Source organism: Clarias gariepinus, chromosome 14 (assembly GCF_024256425.1).
Source record: "Clarias gariepinus isolate MV-2021 ecotype Netherlands chromosome 14, CGAR_prim_01v2, whole genome shotgun sequence".
Taxonomy (NCBI): Eukaryota; Metazoa; Chordata; class Actinopteri; order Siluriformes; family Clariidae; genus Clarias; species Clarias gariepinus.
Genome location: NC_071113.1, coordinates 27085202 through 27112311, shown reverse-complemented (window position 1 = coordinate 27112311; position 27110 = coordinate 27085202). Strand labels below are relative to the sequence as shown.

At 36.8% G+C, this 27110-nt stretch overlaps 1 protein-coding gene across 3 annotated transcripts in view; it reads left to right on the top strand.

The window, feature by feature from the left end:
• map2k6 (mitogen-activated protein kinase kinase 6) overlaps window positions 1–15877 on the top strand; it is a 42333-nt gene extending 26456 nt beyond the window's left edge. For all 3 annotated transcript variants that reach the window (XM_053511004.1, XM_053511003.1, XM_053511005.1), the window contains exons 6-12: window positions 53–169; window positions 3984–4035; window positions 8196–8323; window positions 9086–9163; window positions 12159–12298; window positions 14056–14101; window positions 14297–15877. In XM_053511004.1, coding sequence (XP_053366979.1) covers window positions 53–169; window positions 3984–4035; window positions 8196–8323; window positions 9086–9163; window positions 12159–12298; window positions 14056–14101; window positions 14297–14374 — 639 coding nt within the window. In that variant the 3' untranslated portion in view covers window positions 14375–15877. The remainder of the gene's footprint in view (window positions 1–52; window positions 170–3983; window positions 4036–8195; window positions 8324–9085; window positions 9164–12158; window positions 12299–14055; window positions 14102–14296) is intronic.
• Window positions 15878–27110: the final 11233 nt, after the last annotated feature.

The window sequence follows — 27110 nt, the reverse complement described above, 5'->3', positions numbered from 1 at the left end:
TCTTGGCACTTTTTGCCCATCTCATCTGGTTTGATGAATTCTGTGTTGCCAGGGTGACGTGTGGATCTGTATGGAGCTGATGGACACCTCACTGGATAAGTTTTACAAGCAGGTCCATGAGAAAGGTATGACCATCCCGGAGGACATCCTGGGCAAGACTGCCGTCTCGGTGAGTATCTTACACAAGAATTGTCTCTATATTGTATTAGTCATACGACATATACACTGTTATGCCAAGAGGAGTTAAAGTCCCTAAACATTCAGTTACCCTGTAAATCAATTTATGTGAATGCAGCTCTAGGCAGACCTTATTTAGGATCAAATGCTAATTAGAAGATAATTTATCATTATTATTATGTCAAGATTTAAAGAACTTTATTAATCCCAGAGGGAAACTGCTTAAATTGTAATTGTATTTTCATTATAAGCATGCTTAGGAATTTGAGACATTATCCAGATTTGCAAAACCTTTATTTGCATTTTTTCTGGCCCAGTAATATACTGTACTTACAATGGCTGGCAAAATGAGAATGCAAATACAAAATCTGATTGCCCTTTTATGTTCAAAGTCTGTGCTTCAGTCACTTAATAACTGTTTTGATTCTGCCATATTAAAGATGTAATCAGCTTATATTTTATCTGAGTCACAGTAAATAATGTCTAAGCATTTTAATGGCCAAACTGTTTAAAATTATGTTAAAAACATTTTTCAGTCAAAACAATTTTTATAACGTGACAAATTAACCCTCCCACACACGTGCACATACACACAAAACAAGTGCCTTGGTTATTTTTTGAATATGCCTAAAAAAAAAATGTTTTTTTCGCACACTTCCAACTATTTTTAAAATGTGTGCTTTAGTCTAGGCCTAGTCTCTCATGTCTAGGACTCATTCTAATACCTGATAAGAAAAAAAAAACATGGCTGAGTTGAAAAGAAAGATAAAAAAAAAATAAATAAATAAATAAAGCGCACAATACAGTGGTACCTTGGCATACGAATCTGTTCTAGAAACGGAATTTCGTATTGTGAAACTCACTTTCTTATAGGAAACAATGTAAATGCAGGTAATCTGTTCCAGCCACCCAGAAATATTACCAATATTACTAATTTCCATAACTATAAATCATATTTTTACAGATAAAAGCAATTAAAACGTTTGTAAAAGACATGTAAATTATGTACAATATGAAATTAATGGACATTAATTTTAAATGATGATTCCTCTTGACACTGGCTGCTTCAAAAACCAAACTGAAAGTGACGCCCTTTTGTTTTTGCTATTGTCTTTGCTAACATTCTTGGGACCCATGGTGCTATGTCTTTACTAAATCTTAAACAAAATGCGAAAAATTCACAAAAAATACGTAAACTCACTTCGCTTAGCTTTCCACTGACGCAAACATGTTTTGAACCGCTCTCGGACGTGAGCACGACTTGGTCTAAGCATGCTGATAATCCTTTGTATTCCAAGTCAAATTTATTGCAAAATTGTGAAAAAGGCGAAAATTTGTAAGGTCGTATGCCGAGGTACCACTATAACAGTTTCTGCAAAGAATGGACTTAATAGCACTAAACATTAAGTAGAGCTCACATAGAACAGCAGCGTGAAAGACTAAAATTTGTTTAAATTAATTTTCATAAGTAAATAAAAAGTGTCTGCATTGCATTTATTACATAACTTTGCACTTATATTTTTACGGCTTATTTGTTCAAAGTTTAGAGGGGTGTAAAATTTGATAATGTAAGCCAAATAAATGCATCTTTAAAAACAAAGTAATAATCAAGTTCAATCTGATGATGGAGTACTTTCTAGGGAGTTTTCCTAAATTTTATGCAATTAACTTAACAGAATAATGTCTCATATTGATCTATGAAACAATTTAACCGGTTAAAACGAAATGCTTTTCTTCTTTTTTTTTCTTTTTTCTTTTTTAACACTGATAGTAGTGCATTTCCTTAATTTTGTACTTGTAACTGTATTATTCATTTAGTCAGAAAAGTCGTTCTGTCTGCAGTAAAAGGAATTATCGAATCGTTTTGAGATATGACTACAAAGAATGCTTGCAATGCCACTTGATATCAAGCCATCAGCAAAAACTTAAATAAAACTGTTTATTCAGGCACCCTCTATCCAAAAAGTGAAGTTGTAGTCATAATATTTTGGCACATTTACCATAACAAGTTCATGTTGAATATCATATAACTCTTGTATTATTGGCACAGACTTGCTCTAACCTTTTAACATTTTAGTAAATTTTTTTTTTTTTTTTTTTTTAAGTGAGAGATAAATTGGTGCAATAGAAAAGAGCAAGTGGTTAACATTAGCAAAACAACAATAAATGCAAAATTAAATGATTTACAAAAAAAAAACAATGATGAATTTAACAAAAATACAAGCAGAGAAATTTTCTTCTGGCTTAAAGTAGTCTGTGGAACTTTAGTCTTTAATCTGTATTTCCAACAAAACGGTGGATAAATTAAACTTTAAAAAAAAAAATCATTCATTCAATTAAAGGTCGAAATAAAGTTTGAATTAAAAGTGCTTTTGCAAAGCCCAAATAAAGCACAAATATAAGTACATACAAAATACAAATAACATCCTATAAATTTAATAAATCTTTACTGGTGCATCTCTTGTACTTTTTGACATGTAGAGGAACGTCATGGGGCGATCACGTTTTGACTTTAAGAATCACTTTTCTTTTATATTCATAATTAAGAATAAATATACATGTGGATTTGTACACATTTAGTCACCAGTGTAGCTTGGAATCTGGTGTTCTGTTTTTTGAAGAGAGAATTACAGTAAGTGTTGGCTTGTATGCATTACATAACCTTATGGTACTGTATGTGTAAGTGAGAATAAAAACAGCTTGTCTCGAGCGCTCGGGTGACAGAACGGAGATGGTTGTGTTGAGTAATATGGGAAGTCTGTAGCAGTGAGACCGACAGGAAGACGGTTTGGATGGGTCTCAGATTGCTGGTACTGATTTCCCTTTCTGTACATCAAGGGATTAAGGGCTCGGCCGGATAATGATTATATAATGTAATATAAGTGCATTATGTAATATTGTCATAAATCATGCCACACTGCATATTTTATGACACATTACAGGTTCTGGGGTGAGCTAATGAAATAAATTATTAGCAATAGTCTGCAATAATCTCCTGAGTTTATCTATCTAATTCAGTGAGTGCTACGCCCAATTCTTACAAAGCGCAGAATAACTTGTTTCCAGTTTGCAGAAATGACTATCCGTCTGTGTTAAATGTACACACAATCATTCATTAACACTACTTGCACATTACAGGAACTCGGCTGGGTGTTAGTCACAGCCCCCATACAATCCTGACCTTGCCCCAAGCTATTTTAACATGTTTGGGACATTAAAGGAGTTCCTGGGAGGCAAGCGTTTTAGACGTGAATCAGACAGTTTGATCATGTCTCTTGCGTACTGAGAACTTACTACGTTGATGGTGTCCAAGCACTAGTGAAACACTGGGATAACTGCATTAGTGTAGCAGGAGATTATATAGAGACATAAACGGAGATTATACTCTTATAAAAATGTTCTTTTATTCTGTACAATCAGAAGTCCCGGTTTGACTTGAACAACCCTTTATATTTATTGTGTATAATAGAAGTGTATAATAGAAGTGTCATCGTTCTTTTTTTTTTTTCCCCCACAATGTAGCCATCTGCCACAGATTATATTTTTATATTATACATATTTACTTTTAATTTTATATTTTAGATCATTTTATTTTCCTTCCCAGCTAACAGTGGAAATAAATGTTTGGCAGCAATGAGGCTGTAGAAATAAGATATTTCCTGTTTTCCTTTGTCAAATTACAAATGGACTTCCTCTGTTTCCATTCCCCACTCCTGCGCATAGCCGTGTCCATTAAACACAATTACTGACCTCCACATTCAGGAAATAAATGTATCTGTTGCACTGAATCTTGTTTCCTGTTGCAGATTGTGAAAGCCCTGGAACACCTGCACAGCAAACTTTCAGTGATCCACCGAGGTGAGAATCAGCAGCATGTCTGTCTGTCTCCCTGTCTGTCTGTCTCCCTGTCTGTCTGTCTCCCTGTCTGTCTGTCTCCCTGTCTGTCTGTCTCCCTGTCTGTCTGTCTCCCTGTCTGTCTGTCTTTGTGAATTAAGTCCAGCTCTGAACTTCCATTTAGATGCCTCTGGTTTCCTAAAATTAACATATTCTCCATCGCTATCAGTTTTTCATGATTTCAGTTATATAGAGGTCTTTTCAGCAGAGGTCTTATTTTTCTTTCACGCACGTTTTTCATTACAGCAGTTTTTACACAACCTTTTAATTGTAGCTTTGTGATCTTTGATTTTTTTTTTTTTATAAACAAATCGTAGTTTCTCATTACACATATACATTACATATGTAGATTTTTTCCCTCATTTTAATGGCTAAACTGTTAAAAAATTATGTTAAAAACATTTTTCAGTCAAAACAGTTTTTATAACATGACAAATTAACCCTTCCACACACACGCACATACACACAAAACAAGTGCGTTTTTTTTTTATATGCCTTAAAAAATATTCTTTTTTTAACACTTCTAACTAAAAATATAGGGAAATACAGTCTAGTATCTTATCGTCCACATTTATGGATAGTCGTTTTATAGCTGTTATAGGAAAAGCTGCGATGATACCAGTACATCATTTAAATGTACAAAAACCACTTGCTTTATCTGCTGCAGTTTTCAAAATAAGATTTTTTTTTATTGGAAATTTCTTTTATTTTTATTAGTATTTTATTTTTTTATTATATATATATATATATATATATATATATATATATATATTTTTTTTTTTTTTTTTTTTTTTATACTTGTTCGTAACATTAATATTATTTGGTATTTTAGATATTAATTATGTTTTTTTTTTTTTTATATATGTTCTGTTTCTAGTCACATTGGTAGTTATTTACTTTAAATTCAGGTGTAACATTTCTACAGATGGACAGTCCTATTTGTTTTAATATATGGAAAGTGTTCGTGTCAAACTGGGACTTAATATCTTGTGAACAAATTGACATTTACAGAAGACTTCAAGCTGCAGTAAAATATTTGGGCGGTGGAAACGTTTTAAAGAGGCTCGTACGTCTGTGCATGACGATCCTGGCTGAGGTGGCTCGGAGCACACTGCATGTGGTTTTCCGTGAACGTTCAGAAAGCGGGAAGCCTGATCCTTGAAAAGCAAAAGTTAACTTGTCACCAACTTGTTGCGGAAAACACGTGTTTGTCTGTGGGAACTGTACACAGTCATTCACGAGGATTATTTGCTTATTATGAGGACTCAGCTGGGAGTTATTGGCACATCACCTGTACAGTCCTGCCCTTGCCTCAAGCCATTTCTACATGTGTGGGCCATTTAAAGTAGTTCCTGCTAACGTTTTAGATGTCAAGAAGGCGATCATAGCTCCGGCATGCCGAGAGAACGTTCTACCTTGATGGTATCCAAGCAATAAAAATAGAAATAAAGGGATTTTTTAACTCTCATAACTGTTGATGTGCACAATCAAAAGTCCCAGTTTGACATGAACAACTCTTGTAGATCCCAATCTTCGCAGTCAGTTGCATCATAATTATTGATTCCTTGCTTTAAATACATTGCAGCTGTGTACAGAGGTGGTGTCCAAATACTTATGGACCTGAGTGTGTTCAGTTCACATCACCTTTAATAAAGTTACTTTTATTTATTAAGCATGCAACGCCACACACATTTTTCTTTGTAAAATGGCACTTTTTGCAACCCAAGCAGTAAAAGTTTAATGAAGAATGAAGTGTAAAACCTCAGCCTTTACAAACAGTATTAATGGAAATAGTCATTAGAAATGCTGCTCGCATTCTTGCCCCAGTCAGCAAATCTACAATCAAGCAGTGCAGTCACGGTGTAAACTGGTGGGTGTGGGTGTAGGTGGAGTTTTACAGTAATCATCAGGCAGGCAGCAGCTTCCAGTTAAAAACCCTGGCTGTTACTGAAAAGTGGGATACAGTGGTGTGAAAAACTATTTGCCCCCTTCCTGATTTCTTATTCTTTTGCATGTTTGTCACACTTAAATGTTTCTGCTCATCAAAAACCGTTAACTATTAGTCAAAGATAACATAATTGAACACAAATGCAGTTTTTAAATGAAGGTTTACGTTATTAAGGGAGAAAAAAAAACTCCAAATCTACATGGCCCTGTGTGAAAAAGTGATTGCCCCCTTGTTAAAAAATAACTTAACTGTGGTTTATCACCCCTGAGTTCAATTTCTGTAGTCACCCCCAGGCCTGATTACTGCCACACCTGTTTCAATCAAGAAATCACTTAAATAGGAGCTACCTGACACAGAGAAGTAGACCAAAAGCACCTCAAAAGCTAGACATCATGCCAAGATCCAAAGAAATTCAGGAACAAATGAGAACAAAAGTAATTGAGATCTATCAGTCTGGTAAAGGTTATAAAGCCATTTCTAAAGCTTTGGGACTCCAGCGAACCACAGTGAGAGCCATTATCCACAAATGGCAAAAACATGGAACAGTGGTGAACCTTCCCAGGAGTGGCCGGCCAACCAAAATTACCCCAAGAGCGCAGAGACAACTCATCCGAGAGGCCACAAAAGACCCCAGGACAACATCTAAAGAACTGCAGGCCTCACTTGCCTCAATTAAGGTCAGTGTTCACGACTCCACTATAAGAAAGAGACTGGGCAAAAACGGCCTGCATGGCAGATTTCCAAGGCACAAACCACTTTTAAGCAAAAAGAACATTAAGGCTCATCTCAATTTTGCTAAAAAAAACATCTCAATGATTGCCAAGACTTTTGGGAAAATACCTTTTGGACCAACGAGACAAAAGTTGAACCTTTTGGAAGGTGCGTGTCCTGTTAAATCTGGCGTAAAAGTAACAGCATTTCAGAAAAAGAACTTCATTCCAACATTAAAATATGGTGGTGGTAGTGTGATGGTCTGGGGTTGTTTTGCTGCTTCAGGACCTGGAAGGCTTGCTGTGATAGATGGAACCATGAATTCTACTGTCTACCAAAAAATCCTGAAGGAGAATGTCTGGCCATCTGTTCGTCAACTCAAGCTGAAGCGATCTTGGGTGCTGCAGCAGGACAATGACCCAAAACACACCAGCAAATCCACCTCTGAATGGGTAAAGAAAAACAAAATAAAGACTTTGGAGTGGCCTAGTCAAAGTCCTGACCTGAATCTTATTGAGATGTAGTGGAATGACCTTAAAAAGGCGGTTCATGCTAGAAAACCCTCAAATAAAGCTGAATTACAACAATTCTGCAAAGATGAGTGGGCCAAAATCCAGAGCGCTGTAAAAGACTCGTTGCAAGTTATTGCAAACACTTGATTGCAGTTATTGCTGCTAAGGGTGGCCCAACCAGTTATTAGGTTCAGGGGGCAATTACTTTTTCACACAGGGCTGTGTAGGTTTGGATTTTTTTCTCCCGAAATAATAAAAACCATCATGTAAAAACTGCATTTTGTGTTTACTTGTGTTATCTTTGACTAATAGTTAAATGTGTTAAATGATCAGAAACATTTTGTGTGACAAACATGCAAAAGAATAAGAAATCAGGAATGGGGCAAATAGTTTTTCACACCACTGTATATATATAAAATTGAACTGCTTCGATAAAGTTCAATTTAATTGAAAACATTTAATTAAACCCGTAATGTTGTCAGTTATGTCACTTGTGCAAAATTCATATTTTGTTCTGTATTATGTAAGTTTAAAAGGAGACTTTTTGGCAAGATCAGGTCAATTCCAGCCCTTTTATTGGTGCGGAGAGAAGAAAGTCATACACAGATTTATGTACAGTATTTAATAGACCACTTGCAGATTTTAGTCTTCTTCAAGTTCCAGTCTGAAAAAAAAAAAAAAAAAAGCTTAATTTGTTTTGAAAATATATCTTGATTATTTTTAAATCCTAATCCGTAACCATAACCCCAGGTGGTTCTTGTGATAAATAACAAAATGACACATCGTCTTCAAAGAAGAGGACATTGTGCTTAGCGGAAAAAGAAGGAAAAAAAAGTCTCTGAAAATGTACTCAAGGGTTTACTGTAGTTAATGCCAAATTCATACCAGATCACCAGTTTTAGATTTTCTCAGCGTTTTGAATTTCTCCGTGGTCTTTCTGTCTCCGCGTTTAGACGTGAAACCGTCCAACGTGCTGATAAACATGCAGGGCCAGGTGAAGATGTGTGACTTTGGGATCAGCGGCTACCTGGTGGACTCTGTGGCCAAAACCATGGACGCTGGCTGTAAACCCTACATGGCGGTAAGTTTGCGCATTTCCAGTTAAAGACGCAGCTTGTGCTGTACGTGTTATATCATGTAGAGAATCACAGGCAAGAAATGGTGTCTGTATGTTCACGTTTACGTACAATCTGTGTTCAAGCAGTGTGTGTGTGTGTGTGCACGTCTGTTAATGTGTATTTCTGGCCCAGAAATGTACTCCACCCTCATCCACAACAGATCTGTTCAGCCCTTGCTCTTCCACTTTCCAGTAGCTCTAGTTCAGTGTTTGCGTGTAGTCTGTAGAATTGACAAACCGCTCCTTTAACGAGTCGATGGTATGAAGGCAGCCTACACGAGTTAACGCTGAAAAGAAGCTTCATACAGGGATTTGTGTAAGTGTGTGTGGGTGCGTGTGTGTGTGTGTGTGCATGTGCTTGACAGCTTTGTGAATGAAAAGGGAAGCTCTTTGTAGTCTGAGGAAGAGTTTTGTTCATGCTGAAGTGACATCATTTACTTCCTCTTCTAATTTGTCTTTTTCACTGCTTTTCTCTTCCTCCCTCTCTCCTCCTCTCTCCCTCTCTCTTTATTTCTCCCCCCTCTCTTGCTCTCTCTCCCTCCCTCTCTTGCTCTCTCTCCCTCCCTCTCTTTTTCTCTTTCTCTCTCTCTTTCTCCCTCTCTCTTGCTCCTTCTCTTTCTCTCTCTCTCTCTCTCTCTCTCTCTCTCTCTCTCTCTCTCTCTTTCTCGCCCTTCTTTCTCTGCTTCTTTTTGTTTTTTTTTACTTCTTTCACTCCCTGTCTGATAGCCGGAGCGGATAAACCCAGAGACCAATCAGAAGGGCTACAACGTCAAGTCTGATATCTGGAGTTTAGGAATCACCATGGTGGGTTTATACCTCGCACACACACACGCGCACACGCACATTATGATCATGAATACTAATCACTATGCTATTCACTGAATGTTCTTTTGCTTTCGTTTTTTACTCTAAATGTTTTTATGACTCATTGAAATGTTTTCATTCCAGAATTCAGTTTTAATATTATTATTCAGGTTAATATGGGTGAAAAACATCAAACTTGAAAAATATACCACAGCATTTTAAAGTACTTGCAAAATACAAGACACACACATTTTTTTTACTTTTTGAGCTAAACTCCAGTTGGCTCAATAACCCGCCCCCCCCCCCCCCCCCCCCCCCCCACTGGACTGGAGTGTGGAGCAGAAGCTGGTCAGGGAAAAAAATTATCGAATTTGAATGAGTCATGGCATTTAAACAATCAGCAGGATGTTAGAAAGCGTTTCACTACTTATTTACTTGTTTTTTAATACTTTAAAGGCTGTAAGAAATATTGCTGCTTGCGGCTAATCAGACCATAAGTATTAGTGCTGTTGAATCAAAGTTAATTAAAAGATAATCTCAGTAGCATAAAATATAATCGTATCCACAGTCTAGCTTTTATTCACGGCTCTATTTCCTATTTCTAGGTGTTCATGCATGCATTTAAATGTGTGCACATCCTTACGCAACTTGCAACTAGTTAATTTTACACACATTAACCCGCTGTTTAACTTGGTGCCGTGCCGTACGGGAACAGCATTTTTACCCTGCCTGTCCTGTACATTTTTGTGGAGTGCTTCTGTAGTAAATCGTACACTTTTATGCAATATCATGGCATTCACAGATCCTTAAAGTTTTTATGTCTTACCCTACTTAAACTTACCTTAGATGGTATTAATTGTTTTGCAGAAATATATTCTTTTCTCGAGTTATTACAGTACAGAGCACTCGATACGGACCACTGTTTCTATAGTAGCTTTTGAGCATTTCTATTAATCAAACCCCAATAAAGCAGGGAGGTTCGGCATTGATTGATTGATTGATTTCTTATTATTATTTTTTTAAAGTTCAGTAGTAAGGAAAAAGTGAATAATTTACCAATTGTGGCTGAAAAACAGGTAATAAAAGGGGAAGGAAAAACTGAAATTGCGGCAAATAAAATAAAACAAAATTTGTGAAAGTGCCAAAGGTTTCCTCCAGCTTTCCAGCAAAACGCAAAATTTGAATACGATAAAGTTCTGCTTTTATATTGTATGTTTAGCATCACATGGAGTGAGTAGTCTGACTCATTAAACTTTGGCCTGCCTTTTTACCACCACATGCAAGCCTTTTATTGCTGTTGTGTGCAAAAGTCTTAGGCACCATTTTACATTTTATTTATTTATTTATTAATTATTTTATTTATTTATTAAATCAAGTAAAAAAAAAAAAATCTAGGTAACTAAGACACCTAATTAGCAGACTAGCCAGGACAAAACTAATGAACACCATAAATTAACAAACTTTCGTAGTACTATACCAAAGAATGCAAAAGACAACATAAAGTGCCCGTGAAGATGTCCAAACGAGCTACTATTCTAAATACTATTTTATTATTATATGCCGATTAAAAAGCTCAATAAAGGACTTATATTATTTATTTTTTACACATTAAACTTTTTCAGTCTCTGTGTAAATGAGATGCTGCTGAACCCTACACCCCACCAGAGAACATCAGGGCAGAACAACCAGCTGGGTCTGGGGCTTTATTTTTATTTATTTCTTTTTTTTAATATGAGGTCACATTAGTTGTAACATCTGATTGGCTCGTTTAAACTCCCAGGGAAATGAAAGAAGGACAAGAAACAGGAATTCTTCCTCTTTGGCCTTTCGATACACATGGGAAACTCTTCCTAATATCTAAACATGACTAAAAAGGGAATTTTGCATAATAGGTCCCCTTTAAATAGTGCGATGCGTGCCCTGAGGCATACAGTATGGTTCAGGTCTTCGGTAAATGTAATGAATAAAGCAGCAGCACAACTCGGCTTCAGATCTGATGATAAACCAGCTTGAACAGGTCTCGTCTCGTCAGAGTCCTTATACTTTGGCCTGCTTTTATACCAACATATACCGAGCCGTGCTGTGCAAAAGTCTTAGGCACCCAGTGTTTCCGCCAACCCCCCCCCCCCCCCCTTTTTTTTCTTTCTTTCTTTATGCATGTTTGTTTTAGGACTTATTAGCTCTGTCCACAAATATAAAAAAATCTGATTTCTAAACATTAGTATTCCAGCAAAAAATAAAAAAATAAATCTTGCAGGAAAATATCTGTAGGCCAGAAAAGAAAGCAGCATATTATATAAAAACACACCACACACACAAAGAAAGCTTCTGGGTTTTGTAGCATGAAAAAAGCAGCAGGTGTGAAGTCCTTAGTCTATAGCTGGTTCTGCAGGATGTGCAGTAAAACATAGCAGCTTATTTCTTTACACTTATTGTACGAGACTATATTTTAAACAAGGGGGTCATCAAACCAATTCTTGACATTTTTTTTCATTAATATTTTTGTTTTCTGCTTATTTATTTTTTGAATGCAGAGACTTTGCTCTACAGCAGTAACTTGCATGACTTTTACACATTGCTGTATGAACAAAGTGCACAGTATATACACATGCAAATGTCTGTAATAACTTTGGCAGGATTTTATCATTTACACACTTTTTTTTTTTTTATTAACCAACTTACGAAAAATTTAGTGTGAGGGATAAGATACTGGTAATGAAGGTATATTAAGAATTATTATTTGACATGTAAGTATTAAAAGCTTTATCAGGTAAAGCATTTTCATAGGCTGTTGCCGGGAGACATCGTTTAACATTCATGATAGTCATTACATGTTTATTACATGTACATTACACATTTGACGTAAGTGCCAGTCACAGTTTCGTCCGCGATCACTGTAGTCATTTGTAAACAAAATACACTAATTGGTAATGAAAGATGCATTGCACAAATCCTTTTTCTAGAATGCGTGCGTTAATAATGGGTTTGTGTTCAGATCGAGTTGGCCATACTGCGTTTCCCGTACGACTCCTGGGGGACGCCATTCCAGCAGCTGAAGCAGGTGGTGGAGGAGCCGTCCCCTCAGCTCCCCGCTGACCGCTTCTCCCCCAAGTTTGTGGACTTCACGACACAATGGTAAGCTTTACACACGCTTTACACATGATTTAATTCCTAAAATGTATTTTTGACTAGAAAAGTCATAATTGACTTTGATCCTGGACCAATAATCATCTTGATTTGTTTTGTGTTGTTTTTGCTAATGCTTTTTATTAAAGCTTCCTAAACTTGCAGACCTTAAATCAGTTAACGTTACCTTAAAAACAAACAAAAAAAAAGTGTGAGTGTGATTTGCATAAGAATGAAGTTCAATAGTGATAATCATATGATATTTTCTGTAAGGAGATGTTGATTTATTGTTTATGCAGTGAGTCTCCTGATCGTCACTGTGCTAGCAGCGGGTGTTTTTTTTTTTTTTTTTTTTTTTGGAAAGGGATAAAACACTTTGTGCCACACGGTTATTGGAAAATAAATCACTCGGTTGCATCGTGCCTCCACACTTCTGATTAATCTTCTAAAGCAGCACGTCTCCAAGTGTTTTATACCCTCGGAAATGAATCATAAGTATTGGAAAAGTAATTTACATCCATATTAATTGATATGTGACAAAGAAACCTGAATATAATCCGATGATGACAACTTGCAGCCCGTTAGTTCATGAGAAAATACATGGAATATGTTTTAAATTGGACCATATTAAATACACTAGTGCATTATTTAAAAAAATATTCTTGTTTCGGATTGTAAAAAAAAAAAAAAGGAATTCTCCAGCATTTTTTTTTAATGCATGATTCGCATGAAATAAGGAATTTTAACACATTCTCAGTACTGTGGATGAAAAAATTCTTAACTCCAAATTGATTTTATTATTACAAGTCCAAGCTCTTTTGCTAAACTGTTTTTTTTTTTTTTAAAGAAGGTTAAATCTATTCCAACCTGGTTATAATATTGATAAGATGCTAATTGATGTCGCTGTGCACTTATTGTGTATATTGCGATATCTTTTAACTAAAATGTTGATTAAAAAATGCTATTAATTTGAACTTGGCCCGTAAAATATCAAAATAAAATATTGTTCTGGGTAACCTTTAATATCTTTTAAATATAAAAGGTAAAATAAACTACGTTTCTTGTTGTTAGAGAGTAAACATATAAATTAATAATTATAATCTTATAATTTATAACATTAAAATTTAATTGTATTTTTTTTTCCTTCTTTGCTTTAAATAATAAATATTACTGTGGAGCAAATTTACAACGGGCGTTCAAATCAAACCAGGATATTTGATTGTACAGAATAACAGAACACAGTTATGAGAGTAAAAACTCCACTTATCTTGACATTTCACTGGTGCTTGGACTGGATACAATTAAGGTTGGGAGTTTTCTCAGTATACCGAAGCCATGATTGGACAAGTCCCTGTTTGACTTAAACGCCCCTTGTTGTAAAAAACATTTTAAGTAATAATCCTTTTCTCGACGGTTTATTGTGTCTGTACGACTGCATGTGTTACCGTGACCACAACTTCTCTAAAAGCACGCGGGTTTTTGTATTGTAATACGTTGCTCATATTTAGAGCCTCATTCACAAACACACGTGATTAAAAGATCCGTAAACAAATAGAATATTACAGAAATAGTTGATTTGCATAAGTCTTTTGATGTCCTGTCACCTTTGGCTTCCATGAAATTATTTCGATCGTTATCTTGTACGAGAAATTAAAAAGACGTATTATTGTAATGAAAAGCTGTAGACTGCTTCGCATGCACAAGTAATTTAAGATCGTTTCATTTAGTTATTATTTTTTCTTTTTCTTCCCTTTCATTTACTTTAGCTTAAAGAAGAATTCCAAAGAGCGGCCAAACTACACAGAACTCATGGTGAGTTTTCACACCTGCACTTAAAGTTTTATTGTGCCTGCACTCCCACATTATGACCACTAGGTGTCAGCATCATATCATTAACAGAGGTCAATTCATCCGCATTAATCACCACAGAGCACAGGAAAGAAATAATTTGCAAATTTTTGTTTATTAATTACTGATGTTCTTTTCTGTATCCCTATTTTTGTGCAGCAACACCCCTTTTTCACCTACCACGACTCCAAAGAGACGGACGTGGCCAGCTTTGTCAAGATCATCCTGGGCGACTAAGTGCCTCTTCTTGGCGAAGGCGGGGCAAAGCGGGACTAATTCCACACAAAAAAAAAAAAAAAAGGAAAAAAAAAAATCTACCAACCACCCATTTGCAAGACTGACACCTGTAAGCCACGCCCACCTCAGGCAGTAGTTTAGGGGGAGGGGGGGGCTCATGAGAGAGGGAGAGAGAGAGGGACGAGAGAGAGAGGCCAGGGAAAGGGGCAGAGACTGAATCAAAAGGGGTGGGGCATTTCCTAGGAACACACAAATGATGGGCAGGGGATGGGGTTCTGCGCTAATGTGTGTGCGAGAGTGTGTGTGTGTGCACGTGTTAATTAAATAAGGGTGTTCGAGTCCCATTATGAATTTTTTATTTTTTTTCCCCTCCCATATGAAAACATTTAAGATGCCAGTTTACTTTACAGCATTATAACACGAATAAAGAAGAAGCGATTATAAATATATTTATATGTTATATAAATGTCTGCTATTAAAAGGTGTGAGGAATATAGGGTGGGATTCAAATCATGGTTGTTTGAGACGCTAAAGTTGCTTCGGATAAGTCAAGCCTTAAGAGCTGATCTCCGGTCAGTTTTTAAATGTGCTGTTAATATGCAAGGTCAATAGCTAATTCCACGGAACTGATCCGAGACAACACGAATGATGGATTATTTTACAAAACACCTTTTGCAGTAAGTTGTGAGTATCGTGTTATTTTCTCAAGTGGGAAAAAAAAATTATATAATTATCCTGATCCAGTCATTCTGTGCTACATTTTTGCACCCTGCCGCCTCCTAACACACCTGCACCAGGTGATGTGATCTGCGTTCTCCATGAATTGAATCAGGATCTGGGACGGTGCAAAAATGTGACGCATCTTTTTTGGGGAAAAGCTGGTATAAGTTATCCGGCTCACTGAGAAATCCAGCAGGACCCTTTATGAAGTGTGTGTGAGTTTGTGCGAGTGTGTGCGTCTGTATCTGTATTAAGTTTATCTGGGGAATTGGTATCTTTTTGGTCTGTTGCTTCATCTAGTCCTCTGTTCTGAGCCAATCAAGAGAGTTCTCGCTCTGTGTTCAACTGCAATTCAACTGGAAATTATTACTATTATTGTCATGATGATTATCATTATTATTATTATTATTATTATTATTATTATTATATCCCCACATTATGAAAACATGCGTATTAATCCGTCTTGAGGTGTTTTGCAGTTTCTGTATTTATTATAACTGCTGTTTTTTTTTTCTCATTGAAAACTTGACATTTTTTTTTCCTTTTTAATTTTAAGGTGAGTGTGCGAACGGATGTAGCTTATGTGAGCGTGCGGGAAAGAGTGTTTTTGTGTGTGCGCATGTGAGAGTGTGTGTGTCTGTGTGAATATTGTATTACAGTTTGGACACACGTAGCTGACACTTCTCTGAAAGTCTCACCGTGACTCAGAAGCCTGATTTGTGCCTCTTTATAGAAAAAAAAAAAGATCTACAATACATTAAACAGAAAAAATGACAAAAACCATACTGTTTTGTGTGATGCATGCTTTGCTACAGGATTTGGAAGGAATCTTTTTTTACCCTTTGGTTGCCCTTTACACACGTGATGCATGAAGCATCTTCTTTCTTCACATTTGAACATTTATTTAGCAAGTACATACTTATTTACATTTCATTTAATTTAAAGCAAAAATGGTGTTTTTTTCCTTTTTAGTGTGATTAACTTATTCACCTAATGGTCCAAGTTGGAGACTGGTCGGGCGTCTAATACCCCTTTTCCACCAAGGCGGTTCTGGAGATAGTTTAAAGCCGATGCCGTATTTTGAACCAGTCCTTTTCAGACAGCCAAAGCACCAGGCCTCAGACAGAAAAAACACACTTCCATGGTGGCACCAACATTTCTAGATCAAAGAACCACTTGCGTCAGGGGCTGGATTATCACAACCAACCAAATGTTTGTTCTTTAAAAAATAGACTACATAAGCAACAGGCAGCTCAAATGCTTTCTATTAACGAAATAGCTTTGAAGAACTAGTCACAAAGCAAAATTGAAGTTCGTCATCGTCGTTGTTTTTGCTGCTGGCTTTATTGTATGCTGAGGGCATTGGCTTTAGCATTGGTGGTTCTCTAAAGGTTCCAGACATGCACTAGCACATGGTTCACTTTGGTGGAAAATGTGGTGGGTGGGGCTTAATTGAGGCGCTCTCGATTCTCGTTCTAATTCGGTTTGACTGCAGTGAGAAAGCGACTCTGAATCGACTCTCGCAGGAATTGAATCAAACATCCTGTATTTTAGTTTTCAGCCTTTTTTTTTTTTTTTTTTTCTTTCTGTAGCTGTGAACTGCTAAACTGAGCTGTAATGCTACAGAAATGCCATGTGTTCTGGATATTTGGATCACTGAGCATAAAAGGAAATAAACAGTGTTTTAAACTGGTTATTTATATAATTACCTAATCACTTCTTAAGCGCCAGCTCTCTGTTCTCCATGCTCTGATGACTTTTGCGATTCCTCCGTGCACCTGCAAAAGATTTGTTTACCTTTCTCTGTCTTGCGTCTTTCTGACCAGTGAACGAGTTTACGAGTATGTTTTCACATCCCTTGGGCAGTTTTTTTTTTCTTTTTGGTTCGTTTTTTAATCATGTGTAATGTGAAACCAAGTCGAACAGCTTCAGCGGGAATTTCTCTTTGATTTATAATAGACATGAAAAGATGAGTGTTAGTAGTGAAATGACTCCAGTTTCTATATGAATTTCAAGTATCAGAACTGCATAAGTTGTATTTGACACGCACAATACTTGAATAAGGCTACAATGCATATAATACAATAAGGCACAGTATTTAATGTTTTATTGTATTGTAGAAATACCTAAATAACCCCTAGTTGTTAAATGCATCTTAGACAGAGTACTATATTAATTTTATTAACTTTATTAATCCCAAAGGAAAAATGTCTAAAAAAGGTCACAAGGTTTTTCATTAATCTTATAGAAATGTTATGTCAAGGCTGTTTATTCACTAAGTTCATTTAGACCTGGGACACAGATGTCCAAACATGTTTGTGTTTAGTTTGGTGTTGAATTAAGACGTTTAATATCAAAATATTCAATTAGTTGAAATGAGCTTATCGTATTACGCATAAATTAAGGTCACGTCTTTGTTGATTTGGTTTGACAGACCGTAGATAATGTCTTGCACCTGAATTACAATTAACTCCCTTCTACACAATTATCATACTCATACTTCTCTCTACACATGTACTTGGCAAGTCTAGTATAAAAAAGGAGAAGTAAAAAAACAAAACAGGATTATTCAAGTCTAAGGGACTGGAGGGAAGAACACACACACACACACACACCACTAAGATATCTCTTTGATGTTCAAATGGTTTATATCTGGTGTGAAGGCCATGTGTCGGTTTTGTGCTGTTAAAATATATCTAATTCATTGTGTCATGGACTCCACTGGACCTCCACCTTTTTTTTAGTTCTTTGTTTTAATCCAGTGACACGATCAATCAAATCAGTTTAAGATCTGCAGCACTTGGAGGCCAAGTCAACACCTTGATCACTTTTTCATGCTCCGGACAATGTTTGCAGTGTGTCATTGAGCGGAGCATCATGCTGCCTCCACCGGTTTGCCTTCTCTTCCCAGGTGAGCACCAAACCGAGTGATGGTGTCTGCCCCTGCGATGTGTAGTGTACTGAAACCACTGTAACTCCAGGACCTGTGTTGGAATCTGCATGTCTCCAGAAGTGTCTCTGAATGCTTTGCTGGTGGTTTCTTGCACATGGAACCCTCGTCTGGTTGGACTGTGGCTATATTTGGGGGGGAGGGGAATTCCCAGGCCCAGTCCTGCAATTCAGCTGCTCCAACACACAGCTGATTCCACTCAGGTTCGGTAATAAGCCCTGCGGTGTTTGAAAGATTGTTGGAAAGCGGAGAAACTGCTACACTAAGAGAGGTTGTTTAGCAGAAAGCATTTCATCATATGCTTACAAGCTCAATTTGAAGTTTTTGTGGTTTTAAAATGTAAATGTATGTGCTATATAATGGGGTAAGATGCACTTAGACAGGTAATGGGTGTGTTTCCGAAACATTCCCACACACATGCATGCATATAAATATGGTATATACAGTAGATATGAATGGTATACATGTGGTACCTGGTAACCAGCCTGAGTTTCATTTAGTTACACTGTACTGTACATAGAATTTATTCAGTAAAATAAAAAAGGACTTTTGCAGGTGATTAGGATATAATTACCTGACCAGTTGTATTAATGATTAGTGTGTATATACTGTACATAATCTATGAAGAAATATAAATATTTAAATATGATATATAATTATTAGGTTGCATAAAGTATAAAAAAAAAACCTATTGAGATTTGAAATTGCAGAAACTAGGTTAAGAACACTCCAAGAACTATAAAAGAAATTTGTTTGAGCGGAAGAAAAAATTATGTAAATGGAGATCACTTAAAATGATTGTGAAGTTGCATGGTAAAAAATCTACAGTACAAACCACAGATATGTTTAATAGTAAAAGAAAGAGCATTTGTATGCATACACACACACACACACACACACAGGATTGAGACTAAACAGCTGTGTGTCCACTTGTTAGTGAGACTGAACAAAGGCTATGGAGCGTAAAGATTGGACTTTGAAGCAATGGATGAAGGTCAGGTTGTCTAAGGAGTTATGATTGACTCTATTCCAGAGCGATGATCGTGTTCTGATCTGGGGTTTAGTTCATCAGGTCTAGGCTCAGCGAAGTTATGAACTGACGACCTGAATGACCAAGTTATCACATCTATGAAGTTTTTCCTCCCTGATGGCACGGCCATGTTCCAGGACCCGAGGTGTGATCGCTAAAGTGATTAAATTGAATTTTGTGTTAAAGTGAGTGTGACTATTTATTTTTTTATTATTATTTTTGGGCAGGCAGTGTATTTTCACGTTAAGTGATTATTATTATTATTATTATTTTTTTAGGGGACCAACTATATTTAAAAAATTATTTATTTATTTATTTATTTCATAACATACACTGTTGTGGTGCTTAATAATAGTGTTTAAAAAGAGCAATTATGTTAGGTACATAGCATCAAATTAAAAAAGATAAATGCACATAAATTAGAAATAGGAGAGATGTCAGAGCTTTTAGTACGGACAAAAAAATTATATTGGCTTAGTGTTTTGTGTTTAATAACTGGTATTCATTTTTTTTTTTAAATTATTTTAAAGCCAAATCACTTACTACATACAGCTGTATAAGTTTTGAAGTAGACCCGTTCATAAATCCTATACTCTATGCAATGCTTATGAAAGGGTGTTATGAAAGTCTCTCACTAAATATTTTGATAAAAATAAATAGCCCTGGTTACAGTGATGTAAAAGTGTTGGCCTGGTCACAGTGGAAAAAGTACCTTGTTGCCATCCAACATCAAAATCCCCAGTGTCGCTGCCTATTTAAGAAGCCCTACAGGAACCGTTTGCACTCACCGAAGTGTGTCACCGAATCATCATCTTCTTACTGGAACTCTAGATTAGACGTGTAATTATTCACAGCGGTTATATTCATAGAGGTGTTGTGAGGTTAAAGGTCGGAAATCTACAGAATTAAAGGAAATATGAAGCAGGTTTCCTGGAAGTGTTAAAAAAAACATCCCGTCTGATAACTCACCTTTTCTTCTTGTTTATTTGTTTAATGTAAGCTGAAATAGGTCATGATTTTAATATTGCAATATCCAATATGTAAGGAATTGGACATAATTAAGGGTTCATACCAACTAGGAGTTTTTTGAAAGGGGTAGGGGGGCAGAATTGCATAGATGATACTAAAATAGACCTAAAAAAAAAAGTCGCCTGGTCTTTTTGTGGTCATCATCTGTTCAGTTTCCGTGATCTTGTGCTTACGGTAGGGTCAGATTCACAATCTCGGCTGACTGGAATAGAACTTCGGCTGCTGTAGTCCAGATTTGAGGTGTTATGCGTTCTGGGATGCTTTTCTGCTCAGTATGGATGTAAAAAGCGCTCATTTCAACAACTCATTTCTGCTCCGCAGAACTGTCACTAGATGTCACTGGATGTTTTTTTTTTTTTCACTGTTGTGTGTGAAATCATGAGCAGTTCCTGAAATATTCAAACCATATGGCACCAACAACCATTACACGCTGATCTGATATTCGCATATTGGTTTCGAACATGAACGGTGGCTCTTGCAATGTTCTGCTGCCATATGATTGACTAATTTCTTGCTTTATTAGCAAACTAATAGTTGGAATGCTCAATGTGCATCAACAAGGCTTGTTTTTGAGAGCTGCCTCAGAGGGTCTTCCAGGGTGCCTGGTTATATTCTGATCCTGAGTTGCTGTCTGTGTGGAGTTTTTCATGTGGATCCATGTAGCCTTTCTTTATCCCAAAAATGTGCCAGCAGATTGACTGAAATAAATGATCCTAGTTGTAAATGAGTGTAGTGCTTTGAGATGGACTGGTGTCCCGTTAGAGGTGACAAACAGTGGACCTGGGATGGATTCTAGATGATAAATAAATGACGGAATAAATGAATAATGTACTGTATAAGCTTGACGACTGACTGGGGTTGGAAAATGCTGACAGCACTTGGAATTCAATATTCAGAACTAGTTAAAATCAGTTTGTTCCATCTCATAAACTGACGAGTTCATTGATATGTACAATAAATGCAACCAATCAGCCATGACCTACTGTATTGTATACACATAAAATCCAGTAACATTAAAACCATCTATCAGTTGGGTTCTCTACGTGCCAACGGGATGGCTCTGGCCCCTCTGGGCGTGGCTCCGCAGGGCCTCTGAGGGTGTGCCGCTGTATCTGGCACCAGGGCATTGGCAGCAGATCAATTGGGTTTTGGCATTGGGTTTTGGCTTGCGGTGGGCTGTGGTGCACTGGATGTTCTGTTCTGTCATTCTATCTATGTTTCTATTGTGGCCAGAATTGACATTTTCTGTGATTTCTGCTGTATTGGCTTTTCTGTGAGAGTGGACATGATGGGCTGGAAGGGCCTTGGGTGGCCATGATCTGGTATATAATTAATAATTAATGTTATTCAGTTCGACTGCTGTTGGTTGGTAGTGTTATAGCTGATTGATTAGAATAATGAAAAACATTGCACCAATCATAATGAGGCTCCATTACTGTACTTTGTCACCATACTCGAGTTCTACTGAGAGTTCCACTAAGTGGTGGCATTTGTAAAAATGCATGACGATAGTAACTCAGTGTGAGTCAGAATTTAACAACCAACACTTTGTGTTTCAACCATGTGCTAATTTTATACTGACCTTTTTTTTGAGTGCTCACGTAGCATTGCGTGTCCCTTCAGGGTGAGTGAACTTGTTGAACTTCTGAGGATATCACATGCATTGAAGAAAGGAAGACCCTGAATTTCCCACTGTGACCTCAAAGAGAGGAGGCCAATATATGAGCAGAAATAAAAGCATGTCTGTCAAAACAAGCTTTGCTTTGGCGGCAGAGGATGTCCATGAATACGATTTGGCCTTGAACCCAAGGCTTGTCGAGACTCCTTGTGACTCGAGGGTTCTACTGCACGACCACCTGTTCTAGAAGCGGCGAGTGTTTTGACTCACATCCTCTACTTCTGAACTCAGCCTCGGCTTCGGCCTTGTTGATTACGAGGTTATTTATAGGAGCGCGGTCCTTACTGTCCTTACTACTTCCAGGATTCGGAGAATATATGAGATGTTTCAATTCAATTCGCTGCATAGACTGCTCATTTTTAAGATCTCTGTAGAGTGTAAGGGATTACAGTATGAAATGCATGCTTGCTAAATCGTAACCTTCAAAAAAATATTTTTCTTTTTTCCACTTGCGTGTTTGTTGATTTGGTAAAATTGTGGCCTCAAATCTCACCTCAGAATGGAAAAACAAAATCAGATTTGAGCTGCTATATAAACAAGCAGACCTCAGAAGCTTTTCATAGACGTAGATTGTAAACTGTAAGTCCTGTAGCTTTCCAGGGTTTATACACTACTTTTTAATGTTTTATGCAAGGAATAAAACACTTAGAGTTGTTCTCTCATAGTTAAACAATAACAGGGTGACGTGGCACCCTGACCACCCTGACTCTTAGCCACATAGACATACTCTTTTTCACATTTTCATATTTTAAGCAACATTCTAGCGATTCTAGCAGTGCTAGCAATTTAAAAAGGAATTCTAAATGTAATTAATATTTAAGAACTTTTTACCGGTCATTCTCAGAACCTTTTTATTTACTTTAACTAAGCATTCTTGCTTATTTTTTTGAAATTTTTAAAATTTTTTTTTTTTTACATCTGCCTATTTCTTTCGCATATATTTGTGTATTTATGCACACACACACGCACACATTAGTTTTGACTAGCAATGCTTGTGTGTGCATCTTCAAGGCTTGGTGTTGATACAGAAATGATAATGTAAATAAATTTTTGCACAAGTTGATATTATATATAAATGTTAATAATTCTATCCTGTGGGGTGTCTAGTCTAGTCATTTGCGGAAGGAATTTGTACTGATGAGTAAACATTTCCTTTCCAGACTAATTTGCCACAGGTTTTACGCCGGATGCCCTTCCTGACACGACTCTTCAATTATATCTGTGCATGGGCCCGGCTCTGCATCCAGTGGCTGGGGTTTGGCCATTGGCTGGGAATCGAACCTGGACCTTCCTTCTTTTATTTTTAATTGATTTAATAATGATAATCAAGCACCAAAGGTCACCATTGGAAGAATGCAACACAAAATAACATGACTAGAACTTGGCTTAGTTAGACTGGGTAAACCAGTAAAAATGATGATGTAGGTCCATTTCTTCTCTACAGTCTAGTCACTGTTCTGTATTTATTTCCAGTAATAATCCTTTTCCCTTGATTCATCTTTTGTATTGGAAAATCCCTCTTCCTGATCTGTATGTGCAAGCGAGTGACAGATAAATGTAGCAGATTAGAAAATACTAGAAATACTGGTGAGATAATGGATGATATTTAAAAGCTTTTCCTGGCTCAGTGAGAACATAAAATTCAGTTCTCTTACTCTCCAGATCTTTTCTACATATCTGTCTGGCATCATTCATGCACACAAGCACATGTGGATGTTCCTCGTTTGTGATCTGAGACGGGCTTTGCTAAATCTCTCCTAATGTTAAGGGATTTAGATAAAGGGATCTGAGCCATTGGATTCAGATCTATACCGCATGGCATGGTAATATACTTTAGTGTATGTGTGTGAGCTTTCCTGTTGCGTGACCAGCTGGTTGGCTTTTTTTTTTCCATGCCCTGGTTTGAGTTTCGCAATCTAAGCTACTGGCTTCTCTTACTGACAGCTGATGATGTCATGGAAACTGTTATGAGTGTGCTTTTTAAAAAATTGGGAGAGTGAGTCGTAATGAAATGCAGCCCCCACACCCTCTGTCGTCCGGAGGTCGTCTCCCATCGGCCTTTATTAAGTCCATCTACCTGAGCTATAGCCTTGACATCTGAGCATTTTTATGTCTTTACGTAACCCATAACAGCCACTTTAGTGAATCTGGGACATGCAAAACAAGATTTTTTTTTTTTTTATATCTTATTGAGCCTTTGCTAACCAAAAGGCTTTAATGCCAAGGTTTATATGCTCTGCTTTTCAGTATGTGCACTATTGAGCAGCAGGAGGACAAAAGAGTTTCTGAACCATGATGCGCAAACCTCAAACTCTCACGCCACACCGACTAAACATAAAATGAACATTTAGGGGGCTTCTAGGAAATGGAGATTTCTCATAACCGCCGCGAACAAAATACCATTGCATAAAGAGAACATTAGTTAGAATAGGTGTAAATGTTTTATAGGTGTGTGGACAAAATTAAAAGCTTCTGGTAAAGGTGACAGATGACACATGAGTGACGTGATTAGGATTGAAAAGCACACGTAAGCAAGATTACGTGCCTAGTTTTTTTAAAAATTAAAATAACCATAATAAAATGAAAAGTGGGTCATGATTATAAAATCCACAACTAGCTGTACATAATGTTACATGTTAAATAATAAAAAAAATGTTTAAGACTTTATTGCAAATTAAAAAGCATTTATTAATATTAATGAATAGAATAAATTAGATAGTTTAAAAAAGGACATTTAATGTTTTAATGAAAACACAAAATGTAGCATTTAAAAATGTTTTGGTAATAAATAAAAAATCTTTAAATTAGCAACATCGATAATTTAATTCATTCATCTTTTATACTGCTTTATCCTAAATACAGGGTTGTGAGCATACACACTTCAGGAAAAGAAAAAATATATATAAATATATATGATAATGTATAATATGATATTATTAATATAATATACATCAAACTATTGTTTTTTACCTGAAGTGTGTATACATTTTTTGGCTGACTATATATATATATATATATAAATAAAGTAAATACTTTTATACTGTATATGTACTATACATCATTGTATAGTAACATCCAATTCTTAATCCATAGGGTTTAATACCATGTTGGCCCCGCCCCCTTTACAGCTACAACAGCTTCAACTTCTCTGGGATGGCTTTCTATATGGTTTAGAAGTGTGTTTAGGGGAATTTTTGACAATTTTTCCAGAAGCGCGTTTGTGAGGTCACTGATGTTGGATGAAAAGGCCTGGCTCACAGTCTCCACTCTAATTCATCCAAAAGGTGTATAGTTGGGTTGAGCTCAGCACAGTCAAGTTTTTCCGCACCAAACTCGCTCATCCATATCTTTATGGACCTTGCTTTGAGCACTGATGCGCAGTCATGTTGGAACTAGTGTGGAGTTGTTTTTTAGGAGTTTGGCTTGGCCCCTTAGTTACAGTGAAAGTAAAAACAGTGATAGCATACCAAGACATTTTGGACAATCTTTTTAAAAGTTTTTATTTTTTATTAGTCCTAAGTAATATTTAAATATATATTTAAATAGTAAATATTTAAAACAAGATTCTTTGTTTATTTTTTTAATTCAATCAATGAATAGAAACAACTTTTTAATTATATTCTAATTTATTGAGATGCACCTGTACTGAGATATAACAGAGTTGTGCTGATCCAGCCATCACAATTTGTCCCTGTTAAAGTCGATTGTCGATTAAATCCTCATGCTTACAATTTTTATTTAATTTTTTTTGCTTCCAATACATCAACTTCACTTGCTGCCTAATATATCCCACCCACTTCCAGGCGCAACTGTAACAAGATACGTTATTGCGACTGCAGCTACTGTGATGTCTGGACGACTGTGTCAGCGCAACTCCAAAACTTCAACTCTTGATGGATGTTCCCAGTCTGCAGTGGTCAGGACATACCAAAAGTGGTCCAAGGAAGGAAAAATCGGTGAACCAGTGATAGGCGTGATAGGCGGCCAAGGCTCACTGATGCACAGTGGGAGTGAAAGTTGGAAACTTTGTGAAAGTTTAAGTGAAAGTTTGGCACGTGTAGTGTGATCCAATAGAAGAGCTAGTGTAGCTTAAATTCATGAAAATGTTCATGCTTGTTGTGATAGAATGGTGTCAGAACACACACTCACACACATCATTACTGTTTTGGTTGTGGAAGGGGGGACCTACTCAATATTATGCATATGGTTATGGTTGATCAGTGTGTGTGTGTGTGTGTGTGTGTACATAAATTCTGTGAATTGTACATGCAGTCGTTACATTAGATTACATTACAATGTAGACCAAGAATAGATGCCATTGTATGGCGTGTGTGTGTCCTTACGAGAGTTGCAGTTTCCACAGATGAGAAGAGATGAGTTGGGCTGCTGGAAACAGCGGAGGGGGAAGTTGTCTCTGTGCACCTGCAGTCGTGCTGCTTATTGGTAAAAGGGAAAAAAACAGGATCTGTATCTCGAACAACATCCTGTTGCGCAATCCCCTGACTGTTTGTATATGTGTGTGGCTATTCCTGCCTTCTGGGTAGAAATTTGGAAAGCGATGAATCAGGGTGTGACGAGTTCCTGCACCACAGCTTCGCTTATCTTCACATTCTTCCGTTTTTTTCTTTCCTCTCTATTTAGCTCTTTACCTTCCGTTCTCTTTGCTCTACGACAAATGTGCATCATGTGATATCATAGACAAAGATAAAAAAAAGTGAATAATGCTGAGTTGTACGTGTAACATCTGCGTAGATGCCAGTAGGGTCTTTTTCCTGAATCTGCGCTCTTCCTTTTGGGGAAAACCAGCCTTGATTAGCTTCTTCTGGATTTAAAATAACTTGCAGCATCATTTCCTCAGCCATAGGTGCACGTGTCGGTGCCTTTTCTTCTCATCCTACATGAAACGAGGGTAACAGATGATAAAGATGTTGCATCATCAGATTTTTTTTGTTCTTCAATCCAGCTGTTTATTCTAAATTCACTAAATTTAATGAGGGTGCTTCTGCTATTATTTATTTATTTTGCTGGATTTCCAGTTTCCTTCTATAGTCCAAAGACATGCAGATTAGGCATAGTGTGTGTGAATATGGGCATACTTGTGCCCTGAGATGTATTGGCACCCCATCAAGCGTGTAAACCCCTCTGAGGCCCTTGGGACAGGATCCAGGCCTCCCCCGACCCTGTACAGGATAAGCTATATAGACAATGAGTGAGGGAGTGATTTTCATGCCTATGATGCTACCTCATGCTGTGCGAGAAGTATTTATAGATATAGATCTTTTTTCAATACTATGACTTGCCATCACTGCACAACATAACAGATTGGACC